General features: G+C 39.2%; 1 protein-coding gene across 5 annotated transcripts in view; it reads left to right on the plus strand.

Moving 5' to 3' along the window:
- The window catches only part of SCAF8 (SR-related CTD associated factor 8), a 77,041-nt gene that overhangs the window by 24,647 nt on the left and 38,269 nt on the right, over positions 1-14,125 (plus strand). For 2 of the 5 annotated variants that reach the window (XM_081187429.1, XM_081187428.1), the window contains exons 13-20: positions 116-216; positions 1,177-1,290; positions 1,894-2,050; positions 3,625-3,755; positions 6,874-7,018; positions 7,730-7,783; positions 8,372-8,584; positions 9,391-12,290. In XM_081187429.1, coding sequence (XP_081043555.1) covers positions 116-216; positions 1,177-1,290; positions 1,894-2,050; positions 3,625-3,755; positions 6,874-7,018; positions 7,730-7,783; positions 8,372-8,584; positions 9,391-11,030 — 2,555 coding nt within the window. In that variant the 3' untranslated portion in view covers positions 11,031-12,290. Of the gene's footprint in view, positions 1-115; positions 217-1,176; positions 1,291-1,893; positions 2,051-3,624; positions 3,756-6,873; positions 7,019-7,729; positions 7,784-8,371; positions 8,585-9,390; positions 12,291-13,349; positions 13,460-14,125 lie in introns of those variants that run through there. The other 3 variants (XM_081187426.1, XM_081187427.1, XR_014006229.1) reach the window with 2 other exon arrangements.

The raw sequence follows: 14,125 nt of genomic DNA on the forward strand, positions 1-14,125 counted from the left end.
GAAGACCCCAACTTGCTTTAGCTTGTCTGTGGCAAAAGCCTGCGTTAAAGGTTCCAGCTTAAGTGAACATAGCCAACAAACTCTTAATTGATTTATTCAATATTTGTCTTTACAGTCTGCAGTACTACACTTTGGGTTGGTCAGGTGGACAAGAAAGCCACCCAGCAAGATTTAACCAATTTATTTGAAGAATTTGGACAAATAGAATCTATAAATGTAAGTGAAATAATCAGCATATGTCTTTTTAAAAATAATATAACCTTGTTTGAACAGTTGTGTACTCGTTAGTAGAAAATAAGGGTTAGTACATATCGGTAAGGGATGTGGGTGGTGCTGTGGGTTAAACCATTGTGCTGCTTGGGCTTGCCGATTGAAAGGTCGGCGGTTCGAATCCCCGCGACGGGGTGAGCTCCCGTTGTTTGGTCCCAGCTTCTGCTAACCTAACAGTTTGAAAGCACACAGTGCAAGTAGATAAATAGGTACCGCTCTGGTGGGAAGGTAAATGGCGTTTCTGTGTGCTGCTCTGGTTTCGCCAGAAGCGACTTAGGCATGCTGGTCACATGACCTGGAAAAACTGTCTGCAGAAGCAGACAAACGCCAGCTACCTCAGCCTTTAAAGCGAGATGAGCGCCGCAACCCCAGAGTCATTCGCAACTGGACTTAATTGTCAGGGGTCCCTTTACCTTTTTACATAGAGGTAACTGTGCTTCCTAGCTAGTTCTAGAGGAATTTAAGTGGAGTTCTGCTTACACAACAAGGCAGGTTTGCCTGCCTCTCCATTGCATCTGCAGCTCATTGTGGTTCTTGTAACGTCACTCCTGAAAGTCAGGTTGACCCTCCAGAATGGCATAGTAGGTGCTGAAGGAGGGGAAACTGACATAAAGTGTGTGTATGTGGCGGTGGTGGAGATGGGATTACAGCTGCAAGAGTGTTGTGGAGTCACCTTCTTGACACTTGGTGTCACTGCTGTGTACTGGGGCAGGGCAGCGGTAAGGTCAGAGCTTTGTGAGCACAGGATGGGAGTACCAGAGACTTTGACTGATGTACAGCTCTGCACATTCCTAATAAGTGGCAGCAACACCAGAGTTGAGAGGATAGCACCGCCCCACCATGATGGCCATTCCTGATTCCTAGCCATTAGTTTACACTTTACTATTACTTGACTCTTGCTTATAGATGATCCCTCCCAGGGGCTGTGCGTATGTCTGTATGGTTCATAGACAAGATGCCTATCGTGCTCTTCAGAAACTGAGCTCTGGATCCTACAAGATTGGATCTAAAATTATTAAGGTACAGCTTCATATTATTCATCTTCAAGATAAATTATAGTAATTGTTTGCTTTCATATACAGTGAAGAATATAACATTTCATGGTTGGTAATACCTATAGTTACTGAGAATAAATAGGAATTTCTTGATACTCTGTAGAATAATTTTCTTGTCAAGACAGTCATTAGAATTACAAGTGGAATATTTCAAAATGGGAAATCAACAGGAACACAGTTTTAAAACACCAATTAATATAACTTTATGGCTGGTGGTAACAGTATCTGCATTAGAGCATCATTTGGGGGGGATTGGTATAGGAGAAGAATTTCAGCAAGTACAACACAATAATTGTAGAGGACAAAAGGCTCAAAGAATTTGGTCTGTGCTAAATAACTTGATAATGAAGTTGTAGAAAGTATAACTCAAAAGAGGAAAATAATTACATGATGGTGAAAGAATTCATTTTAATTTGGATATCTTGAAGGTTTTGCATAGCGAGTTCTTCCATCTTATGAACAATGTAATAGGACTGTTGGTTAGTATGTTTGAAAGGAGATCAAAAGCCTGGTAGAAATGTTAGTTGTGATTTATTTCCATAACTATGGAATTGCATTCTATTTTCAGATTGCATGGGCTTTAAACAAAGGTGTAAAAACTGAATACAAACAATTTTGGGATGCAGATGTTGGAGTTTCATATATACCTTGGGAAAAAGTTAAATTGGATGATTTAGATGGCTTTGCAGAAGGAGGCATGATTGACCAGGAAACAGTAAATAGTGGTAAGAATGGTTTATAGAGTGCCTTGTAATTACAAATTTACTTTCATCTTTTGTTGCAGAAAAATGTGTTTCTGAGATACTTAATGTGCCCATTAGAATGATAATGACAGGTGTTTTGTTATCAGACTAATTAAGACTAATTAAGACTGCTAGCAGGTGGCAGTCATACTGAATCATAAGTGTCCAGTTTCTAAAGTCACTAGAAAATTGCTATCTTGCACTAGGATGATTGCCAGACTGAGACTGCAGTCCTCTATACCCTTCTTTGGCAGTAACTCCTATTCAGCTCATTAGGACTTGCTGAGTAAGCTTCTTTAGGATTGATTGACAATACTAAACTCATTCACCACGGAGTCAGTTCCATAGGGCATACTTGTATTTACTTCTGAGTAAACATGTAGGATTGTGCTCTAAAACTTGCCATATTAGATCTTCTAAGGATGGTATAACAAAATAACTCTAGTTAATGGTTTTCAACAAACTGTCCATACGATATAAGAGTTTCTAAAAAACTATCAGGCACGAATTGTTAACTGCCTTCACTGTAGATTCAAAGAGCAAGCTTAGTAGTTCACATCTAGCTGTGCATAAAAGTTTTCATGAATTGGCTATGACCAGGCAGTTTTTCTGAGCATACCCCCTTATTCTCCAGTCGTTAAGAAGATTTAGGTTTCATGGAAAGTATTCTGAAAATGTTTTAATATTTTCAATTTATTATGGTAGACGATGAAGTGTTCGGATTGGGCTGTTCCTCTTTCATGAGACTCAGGCAGGAGCAAAGAATTGTGGGAGGTAGACCACTGTTTTGTTGGCTGTTATTCAACTGAGCCCTCTGTAACACCTTTCTTTGTTATTCTTAGTTACTTGGCAATCTTCATCTTCTTAATCTGTTTGTCCAGATACTTTGTCCTGTCTTTGTTACTGTTTGCTGTCTGCCCTTTGATTTGTCCTCCGCTGAGGTAAAACAACCCCCCCCCCCAAAAAAAACCCTGTCTCCCTACTATACATCTTTTGCTATTCTATGTTCAGTGTTTTACTTCTACTTTCAATTAATTGTTTACTTTTGGTCTTTATTTCCTGTTGCTGGCAGTTGCTGTTTCAGCGATTGGACTGCCATTTTCCTCAATGATTTTTGCGGCATGGGCTACCTGTTGCAGCAACCACACGCTGGTTCCTTAACAGTTTCTTACTGTATACATTATATGACATTATTATTTCTTTTGCATTACGTTGTCAGGAAGTGGATGGTATATATGCCTGAATTTTATTATGGGGAGTTGATTTTCTTTCCTCTTGTTCTTGTTCACGTGTTAGCTGGAGGGAGGTAGGCCCTTGTATTTAATTTAGTTTTAGATTTTTGTGACTATGCTCCTGCTTGGCAAGTCCGAAAATCTGAGAATCGATCTACCACACACAATTATTTGCTCTTGCCTAAGTCTCATACAAGAGAAACAGCCCAGTCCAAATACTACATCATCCACCTAATAAATCTACTATTCAGGTAAGACCAATCGTCCTTTTCTTCCTTTATTGAAACACTAATTAAATCTTATTATCTTGTTTCTTTTCTTAAGAATGGGAAACTGCAAGAAGCTCAGAGACCACGAAAGAGCCTGTGCAAACAACCCAGACTACAACAGTTGACAAGACCACAGCCGTCACAACCCAAACAGAAACTTACACGCAGTCTGTCACTATGCTACAGGTTAGTATTGGACTCAATTCTGTCTTTGCTTTTATCACCCAGGAAACGTAGTCGGACATGGAATGGGTTATATTCTGTGTCAGCAAGCAGGACTTGAAATTTTCTGATTACAAAAGTTTTTACCCGTCTCGATTATTGCTGCCATCTAGCACAAAAGCCTGACTTTTGCAGCCTGCAAAGCCAGGCAGTTTTTGCTTTCCCTTTTAGCAGAGACTTTTCTTAAGGTTTCTGACCCCTTGCAGTTTGTAGGAGAATTCCCCCTCATGCCCCATACCATTTGAAAAGAAGAAAGTGAAGAATTGATACTTCTGTTATGGGGTCTTGGCATGGGCATAGTCAGGCATTATGTTAGGGGGGGGGCAGAACTGAGTTATCTGTGACACGATTGGTCAGCTAAGGATTTTTATTTATTTTTTTGATTGGAGTAGCAGCTGCTCCCAACCGCAACCCCTTGACTATGCCCATGGATCTTAAAGCAAGTTGTCCAGGAAGGTTGCTATCCAATACACTGAAGGGCTGCCAACTGCAGAAGGAAGGGGATATATGCTAAAATAGATAGACTACAGGTCCAGCCCTCAAGAGAGCACTCAGTTAGTAAGGGACCACTGATATAGCCAGTCTGGCAAAGAATGAGGACTCCCAATCTCCCCAGCAGCAGTGGGGAACGACCTGCTGCCAGGGGATAGGGGTTGACAGTAGAGTAAGCCCCACAAATAGAGACAGTGGACATTCCATCCCCCCCCTCCATCTTCCATTATAATTTATAAGTCAAAATTAACTCACCTCCAACTCAACACACTTTCCCCCAAGGATGATCGGGATCAAAATCACTCTAGCTTTGATGACACAGAATGAAACCCCTTGTGCTCATCACCAGTGGGCAGATCAGAATGCTCCAGAAACAGGAAGGTGTATAACAGTCTCCTCCAATGCTTCCTGAGCTTCCTGTGCACCCAGGTAACATGGATCACATCATTGTGCTCCTTCTTGTTTCTGGAGCATTCCTATCTGTTCACTGGTGGTGAGAAGAGGTGCTTTGTTTAGAGCTGCTGTCTGATCAGGGACTAGAAGGCTGCCAGAATAGGCTCATGGACCAGCATTTTTCCAGCCCTGATTTACAGTAAATCTCTCTCCCTGCATGCTCACTTTCCCAATGCTCTAGTTAGCTGTGAGTTGAAGAAACACCCAATTATTAGTACTCCATAATTACGAGTATCTTTTATTGTCTATGCAATGTAAAGTGACACTAACTATACACTTTTAACCATTTTTATGTCTAAAGGTTGTCCATCTTGAGGAAAGCACAACCTGGATATATATATATACAGTGGTGCCCCGCAAGACGAATGCCTCGCAAGACGGAAAACTCGCTAGACGAAAGAGTTTTCCGTTTTGGAGGTGCTTCGCAAAACGAATTTCCTATGGGCTTGCTTCGCAAGACGACAATGTCTTGCGAGTTCCTGCTGGTTTTTTTCCCTCCCCCCCCTTTTCTAAGCTGCTTATCAGCTGATCCAATCAGCAGATAAGCCGCTAAAAGCCGCTATTAGCGCTAATCCGCTAATCCTTCAATGGGCTTGCTTCGCAAGACGAAAAAACCACTAGACGAAGAGAATCACAGAACAGATTCTTTTCGTCTTGCGAGGCACCACTGTATAGAGAGAGAGAGATGATTATGATTGATTGAATTTATGTACTGCCCTATACCCAGAGGTCTCAGAGCAGGTCACATAAAAGATCAACATAAAAATCACAATATATATAATCAAAATAAAAATAACAACCCAATAACACCCTAAAATATGCTGCAGGTTTAAGATGGTCTGAAGAGATATTTATTTAGTATATACATCCCTAAGTCCGAAAGCAGGCCTAGCATCCAGGTGATGATTCTTTCAGTGCTGAAAGATTATGATTGTCCTTTTCTGTGTGAAGGTCCCACTCACAGTCATTAGCATGGGCACTTATTTCAGCCTCTTGACAATCACCACAAAATAGACCAGAGGAAATCCTTCAGTAGAGTCGAGCTCTAAGCACATAGTGTTAGTTTTATTCAGCTCCGGTCCTTGAGCTGATATGGCTCATCTTGCCTTGAGCCCAGCAGAGTAAACATCCCAGAGTCCGCAAACGAAAGGATGAAGCAGGTATGGTGCTACATTGCCAAGCTTTATTTCTAAGCTATGCTGAGAGCATACAAATATACATCTTGTCTCTGTGAGAAGCAGAGAGCAACTCCCAAAGAAACGAAAGAACAAAGAAACAGGAAACCAGTGAACGTCACATCCAGTCTCCCTTTCCCGTGAGAATCCAACAGTATCTGCACTGTGGAATGAAAACATAGTCCCATGACTTGCAGCTGCTGCTCAGTGAGGGAAACAGAAACTCACACATAGGTGGTAGGCAAGTGTGACAAGAATCTCCTCTGAACCTCTAAGGATAAGTGGTTGCTTTTAGACATCCAGTTCCTATTTTCTCTCTGGATGAGTTTGAAAATTGGATTTCCTGTGAATTTTCATTGTACACTAATGCTGAAAAGGCCGGTTGTATGTTATTAGATTCTGCTCTGCTCACTGCGGGGTCTCATCAGATCTGGGAGTTGGTTTTTGTGAGTTTAATTGTTTATGTTTTTGCTTAATTATTTCAGGGATCTCTTTTTCTCTTACTTAGTCATTTGTTTCTTTCAATTAACCAAAATACATTTGAGTTAGCTTTTTGTGTTAAGGACTTTCTGTATTCACTTAAGCTCGAAAATATTGGGAAATTTCAGCCAATCAGACATGATTTTTAGGCAATATTGATACAGTACAATAGTGCTGGTTGGCTGTTAAGTGACAGAGTAGGGGACCCAAAGTCCCAGATCACTCTGTTCAGTGGAGGAGATCAGAGCAGTGTACAGTAGATTTAGTAAGAAGTGACACTGCAAGATGGAGCAGGCTTAACAGCCTTTAATTCACATTTTGGAAGACCATAGTTACTGTTGTCATTGTGTAGATTTTGATTCTAATTATTACTTATACATCCCAATACTAGGCATGTTTTTCAGAGGAAGTAAATCTGCGTAGCCTTAAAATAATGGGATTATGTAAATATTGAAGACATACTTTCCTTTCCTCCTAAACAGATTCCTGTAGCTCCATCTGTGCCAGCAGTTAGTTTAGTACCACCAACATTTCCTGTTACAATGTCTGTCCCTCCTCCTGGCTATAGTCCAATTCCTCCACCTCCCTTCATGAGAGCAAGCTTCAATCCTTCACACCCACCTCCTGGTAAGTTACCTTTATATAATTAAGACATAAATTTATGCATAAATTCACATAGATTGTTCTAATTAAAAGATCCATACTTGGATGTAAACCTCATTGAATCCTGTGGGATTTGCTTCTAAGTAGACATACATAGGATGGGCTGTTGGAGTTAACTGACCTATGTTTATTTAACTTGTAATGCGTAAATGATACTCCTTTATTTCAATAAAATTTATACACCTCAAAGCAGTTTACAAGAAGATGAAACAATAAAATAAAAAAACCCTTACAACTGCACTTTAAAACACAAAAGATGCAAAACAGAATATATTGGTTTAAATAATACTGCTTGCTCATAATCTTAATTCAGTTGAGCACTTGCAGATTCCCCAGTTTGCAAATATAGTTGTACCTTTGTTCTCGAATGGAATCCATTCCAGAAGTCCGTTCAACTACCAAAAATGTTCGGAAACCAAGAGGCGGCTTCCGATTGGCTGCAGGAGCTTCCTGCAGTCTATCAGAAGCCACATTGGATGTTTGGCTTCCTAAAAGATCACAAACCAGAACACTCACTTCCAGGTTTGTGGCATCCGGGAGCCAAAACATTCGAGACAAGGTGTTCGAAAACCAAGGTACGACTGTATGCAGTGAATGCTGTCTTCTATACAAATAAGTTATTCAGATCACTTTTGCTAGCTTTGTCTATTCAGATTTATTCTTTGTTTCTTCTAGGTTATTTGCCTCCCCCAGTTCCACCACCTGTTCCACCGCCGGTAGTTCCAACCCGTAAGTTAGTTTATATCTTTCCTTCTTGTGTCTTCAGTTAGGCAGTGCTCTTTCACCAAACTCCAAAATGGCTCCTACATTTAGAGGACAACTTAAAATACATTTGGTAGGTTTGTTGGAGGGAGCTACCGATGAGAATTTTTAAAAAAAATTGTTGTGTATTTATATGGGAATATGTCCTTTTTTAAAAATTGTACAGATCAATGTAAATAGTTGTAGCTCAGGAGAAACTTGCCAGCCTCTATTATAGCTACTGTGACAACAAACTGTTTTTTTAAATGATTTGTTTTCTTGTAAGGTGAAGGCAAAGTAAATGTGTGTTCATTTTGTGCTGCTGTAAATGGTAGCTTGATAATACTGCAAATAGTATATTTAGTGATTACTGTCTATGGTTTAGGATTACCAGATTTTTTTATTACATCATTTGCCCATACACCTATGTGAAAAGAATTCACTGTGATACTGCAACATAAGCTGCAATCTTTAACACTTATACTAGGGAGCAAATCCCATTGAATATACTGGGAATTCATTGTGGGTAGGCATGCATAGGATTGTAAGAAGTTGTATGTGTGTTCTGTTTTACAGCTCTTGTACAGTCTTCGCTACCAATTGCTCAAGAGTCAATGAAAGATTATAGCAACCTTGCTCTACCAGTTGGCACTGTTTCTAGTAGTCTTACTACCCCAACTTTATCTTCTGGAAGTGTTTTTACTCCTCTGTCAAGTAACAAGTCAGATTTAGATGAAAAGGGGTCTCATCTTGCAGATCTTCAGATTTCATCAAGTGAAAACAGAGCTGGTAAGTAGCCCAATGAAACTTTACTCATAAAGTTTGTACAACTAGAGTGGTCATTTACCAACTACATGGGTATTCTAAAGGGGTAGTTATTGGAGTAGTTACTGGTGCCAAGGCCACAAATTGTAAGGTGCTAATCAAATAATAAAATGTCCCCTGATTTTAAAGCTCACAGTGCATAGCTTAGCTTTCTACATGACATGTTGGTTTTGAATGTGCAACAGATGCAGATACAGCTGTTGAAACACTGTGTTTTTCTGAGACCAAGAAACATTTTGCTTCTTTTCCCTGGAGGAGTAAAAGATGGATTCATAATGTCTAGAGCTCCATGCTATCTCATATGGAAGATAGTTCCTGTTGTTTCCTACATTCTGGAGTGTTCTACAATAAGATCAGCGTACATGTTACTTTCATTAGCGTTACAGGCCTTTTCAGTAGCATTCATGTGTATTTGTTGTTCCATGTTGGCATTTTACAAAGAATGGCACCAAAATTTTAAATCGCTTTCTGTATTCTTTTATATTTTATCTCAGCTCACATGACTAGGTAGACAGGGAAATATCTCCTCTTTTGATTTTGATTGTGTGACACCCAAGTTAAAATATTTGAGGAGCATTTTTTTATTATTATTTCAAATCCTGCTTAATTCAGTCTGTCCCCAAATTTGAGAAGCTGGGTTTACTTTTTACAAATATGATTTCAAACAGATAAGAAACCAACTGATAAATGTTGATCTTGGTTTAATCTAATTATTTCATAGTATGTACTCTTTTTTCCTGCTGACTTAAATTTTTGTATTTGCCTTTCAGTTCCAGATGATGTTTCAAGCAGTTCTGGACTTACTGGGGGAATGCAGCCACCAAGTGTCTCAACCAGTTCGGGGCTTGTAGGGGGAATACAGCCACCTAGTGTCTCAAGTAGCTCTGGGCTTGTGCAGCCAGCCAGTGTGTCAAGCAGCTCTGGACATTTGACAAGAGTTCAGCCACCTAATGCTTCAAGCAACTCTGGGCTTTTGACGGGTGTCCAGCCTCCAAGTGTCTCAAGCAGCTCTGGACTTCTGGCAGGACTCCAGCCCATGACTGTCTCAAGCAGCTCCAGCCTTCTAATGGGACTCCAGCCACCCATAGTGTCAAGTAACTCTGGGCTTTTGTCAGGAGTCCAGCCACCTATAGTGTCAAGTAGTTCTGGGCTTTTGGCAGCACTCCAACCACCTATTGTATCAAGCAACTCTGGGATTCTGGGATTGCCACCACCGATTGTCTCAAGTAGTTCTGGACTATTAGGATTACCACCACCAAATATTTCAAGTGGCTCTGGACTTTTAGGGTTACAGCCACATGCTGGAATTCAAAATGTACCCCATTTAACTATTGCTAGTCAAAGGTTGCCTGGAATGTCTCTAGTAGATATCCGCTCAGGACTAATGCCACAGCCCCCTGGGCCACGATTTCCTCTCCTGCAGCCTGGAATACCACTACAGCATAGCATTCCTCCTCCAGCAATCCTTGACCCATCCCTTCCTCCGCCTAGAGCTTTCCTTTCAGGAGATTTGTTTACTCAAACAGAGAGACCATTTGGAACTTCCAGTAGACAAAGTGTTGATAACATGTCGAATCCAGATAAAAGGTTGGCACTTGGAGATGACAGCATTCAGCAAGAAGGAGATAGAGACTATCGCTTTCCTCCAGTGGAAAATAGGGAGAACATTAATCGGACCTCTTCAGTGGATATGAGGGATTCAGTTGGAAGGCCACCACTAGATCCAAGAGAAAGTCTTGGAAGACCTCCAGTAGATGGAAGAGAACATCTTGCCAGGCCACACATAGATTTAAGAGAGAACTTTGGAAGACCAGGCATGGAAGGCCTTGGTAGGAGAGACCATTTTGCTTTCAATTCAGATAAGCACTGGGGACAAAGAGGAGATTTTGATGAAAGAGAGCATCATTCATTTCCTACATTTGGTGGTCTTAAAGGCTTCCAGGAAGACCGAGAAAGGTATCGTCAAACAAACTACAGATTTGAAAATCGAAGTGGCCCAACTTGGAACCGGGGACTTGAGCAAGACACTCACAGAGACTTTGATGATCGCCGAAGACCTTGGGAAAGGCAGAGGGACAGGGATGACAGAGATTTTAATTTTGGCAGAGAAATTAATGGAAACAGATTTGGGAGAGAGAGAATACAGAACAACTGGATACCCCCTCCACATCCAAGAGCATTTGAATTTTTTGAAGGTGGCACTTCTCAACAAAAGACTGATAGTGTGCCCCAAGTTAATGGTGAAAATGCAGAGACAGAGAGTCAGCCACCTGCAGCGCAAGTACAGGGTGAACCAGAACTTTATGAAAAGCTGGCAACTTCAAGTGACACAAAAAAAGAGAAGAGTGACACAGAAGCTGAATTAGAAAGTGAACCAGTGGTAGAAAGCACAGAAACTGAGGGGACATAATCATCACTCAGTAGGTAAAAAGATACCTTTTGTAAAGTTGTCATCTCTCTCTGTAATAGATGAATTGCTGACTGGACCTTAGTAGTTCACTTTTGTCTGCCAGAATTAAGTTAATCTAATGTTCATGTTCATCTTTCACTTAAATAGCTGTACAACTGACCTGTATAGAAAATTGTTCTTAATTTGAACATGGTAGGTAAACTTTCCTTCTTTTCTTTTTTCTTTTTTCTGACAAAACGCAAACTTGCCCCACTTGCTTTTACTTCACAAGGATAAATAACAGCTTGTCAAACAAACAAAGACTTCCTATGGAAGAAATTGAAATTTTTAGATACTGCTATTAGGTTGGCCATGGAAATTGTTATACTTGAAAACAGGTGCTGGTGTATCTTGTCCAGGTTTTTAGGCTGCTGCAGAATTTTAAAGCATAGGCAGAGCTGTGATACTATATGTTCCTACAGTTTGGCCAAAAAGAAAAAAAGGAGCATAAATAATACAGAGAATGGTGTGTTCTTGATATTTCTGCATTATAGTCTCTTATTTCTCAAAAGTACGTGTCTGTGATTTGTTGCTCGTACTGCAGTGGGTTAAAAAATTGAAAAATTAACATACATTTTAATGTTTTTTTTAGATGCCAATAAAGCATTATTTGTTTGATAAGCATTCTAGGTATTGTATTTTTTATATACAATCTATAAAATCCTGAATGAAATGTGCTTTAGCTAATTGTTGCAAAAGGTTTATAGTACTCTTGTAAGACCAGTGCAACAATTAAATATGCTACAAAAGCATATGCCTTTCTACTTAAAAGTAAATCATGGAATCGCATTAGTTTGTGTATAACATGTGTATGTAAATATTTGTGTAAAACTGTATGTAGATACCACTGCTTCTGTGTGTGATTGTGTATGTGCACACACTCACAGAATAATGTAGACAGTTAAATAAAACTGAAATGGAATTAGGTTATAAAATGAAAAATTGTCTTTCACCTTCTTTAGATAGCAAGAAGATGATAAAAGCTGATGTGACAGGTTAAATCAAATTAACATTTGCTCTTCTAAATTATGATTGCTTTAGAAGGTGGAGTCCAATATGCTCTGAAGGGAGGGTGTAAAGTAAGATTTTAGTTGGTTTTTTTAAAAAAGTGTGGTTATGTTTGAAGCAAATATTGAAGAAAATGTTTGAACTGTCCTTTTTTTGTAATAGTTATAGTATTCTGGATAGAAAGTGGTAGCATTAAAATACTTTGTGATTATCTTCTTGCAGTGAATATCTGGTCCATGGTTGTTGCCCAAAACATAATTGAATCTCTTTAAGAACAAAATGAAACAAAACACTATTAGCTTATAACAAGTAGCTGGCCACTTCAGATCATCCTGGCAGCAGTCCTATACATGCTTACCTAGGAGTGAAACTTTCTTCTGAGTAGCCATGCATAAGATTGCTCTATTACTAAAATGGCTACCATGCCAGTAATTAACACTTATATGTCCATTTGATTAGTTATGCATCTTATATCTGTTAGATGAGGCTGCAAAAAAATCCCAGGTATCTGGTTGTCGAGCTCCTTAAATATTAGGTACTACCATCTAGTAGTTTATATTTTTAGCAGACCAGTTTCTAAAAATTTAATGCAGCCCCAAAAATGTGATTCTTTGTACTAAAAGATTAAAATATTTTTAGGACCTGTTAGTTGCCAAAAAATAGACAGGTTGGCATCGTACTGTCATATGGTCCTTTCTTTTTTTAAAAAAGCAAACTTTATTTTCTACATTTCTTATTCATCCTCTCACAATACAACCTGGTAAAAGAATATGGGTGGAACTCAGTATTACTCCCCTGACATTTATCAGTAGAATGGAAGGCTATTTGAGACAATTCCCCCTTCCTGCATAATCCTAAAGTCTGTTCAAGAAGATTGGGAAACTAGACCAAATTAGGGACGCAGTGCAGACTGATGGGGGGAAGAGCAACCACCACAAATTGTCCTCCATTTTCTGACAGATGTCTTCTATTAGCAAAGCAATGCTATTTGGATCCCACCTTTTAATAATAACGTTGAGAGTGTTGCAGTAAACTAACATTTTATGTAGAAGCAATGCTTATCTGGCAGGTCTTACAAAGTTAACTTTTCCCCCTAAGAAGTTGAAATAATGCAATACTTGAAAAGAGTCCATGAATAACTAGAACACAGCCATTAATAGAAGGTATCTTTTTGTTGCCATGATGTTTAGTAATTGCTGTATGGGAAGGGAAATCCAATTTACAGTTACATTGCTGCTTAGGAAAGCTTGAGTTCTCTATCTTTCATTCCAGAACGGAAACCTGTATACTATTGTCTGTTGATATACATTAAAAATGCTCCAGACTGTTGATGGTCTGGCTGTTAAAATGGATTCAGATTCATTGGACTTTCACATTTTAAGGTAATTTTCAAATTGTAGTGAAGGAATTGGGTCACTTTTATTGACACATCAGTGTGATCCTGCATGTAATCCTGAAGGGTTTTTGTGTGCTAATCTGGAATAATGTAATAGGTTGAATGTCTTTGCCTTTCCCTATTTTGGGAGAAAGATTGTTAAATATTCTTGCTGGAACTGGTGTTATCCAGATTCCATCAGTCTGGATGTTTGTCAAGTGCTAGATTCTGGATAGAAAGTTTGGCCTAAGTGATGAGCTGTGTTAGGCAATTCTGCAGGTCTTTAAGACTTTAGCAGTTAAAATAATGAATGTAGCAACACTGGTATTAGTATTTAACTGATTAGAATCTATACATCAATACAATTGCATACAGAATGGTATATTTGTGAGTACTGTCGCTTATTATTGGAATAGGCTAAGTAAGAAAGACAAGACTCCTGCCTTTTATTATTCAACAATATGTATGTTTTCAACCAAAGGTTTTAGTTATGGTTAAATTAGTCTGAGTTGTGGCATTCTCTTGAGACAAAATTCAAAAATTGGGATCCAAGTCTGGTCTCTGAGTCTTCTAGTTGAAAGGATCTGTTTTGTTCTTTGTGATGCTAGCTAGAGTCAATAGCTTTAGTAAGTGGAATTATATAGTGACTAATCTGTCAGTTAGATCATCAACT

This window comes from Podarcis bocagei, assembly GCF_964188305.1.
Source record: "Podarcis bocagei genome assembly, chromosome: 3".
Lineage (NCBI taxonomy): Eukaryota > Metazoa > Chordata > Lepidosauria > Squamata > Lacertidae > Podarcis > Podarcis bocagei.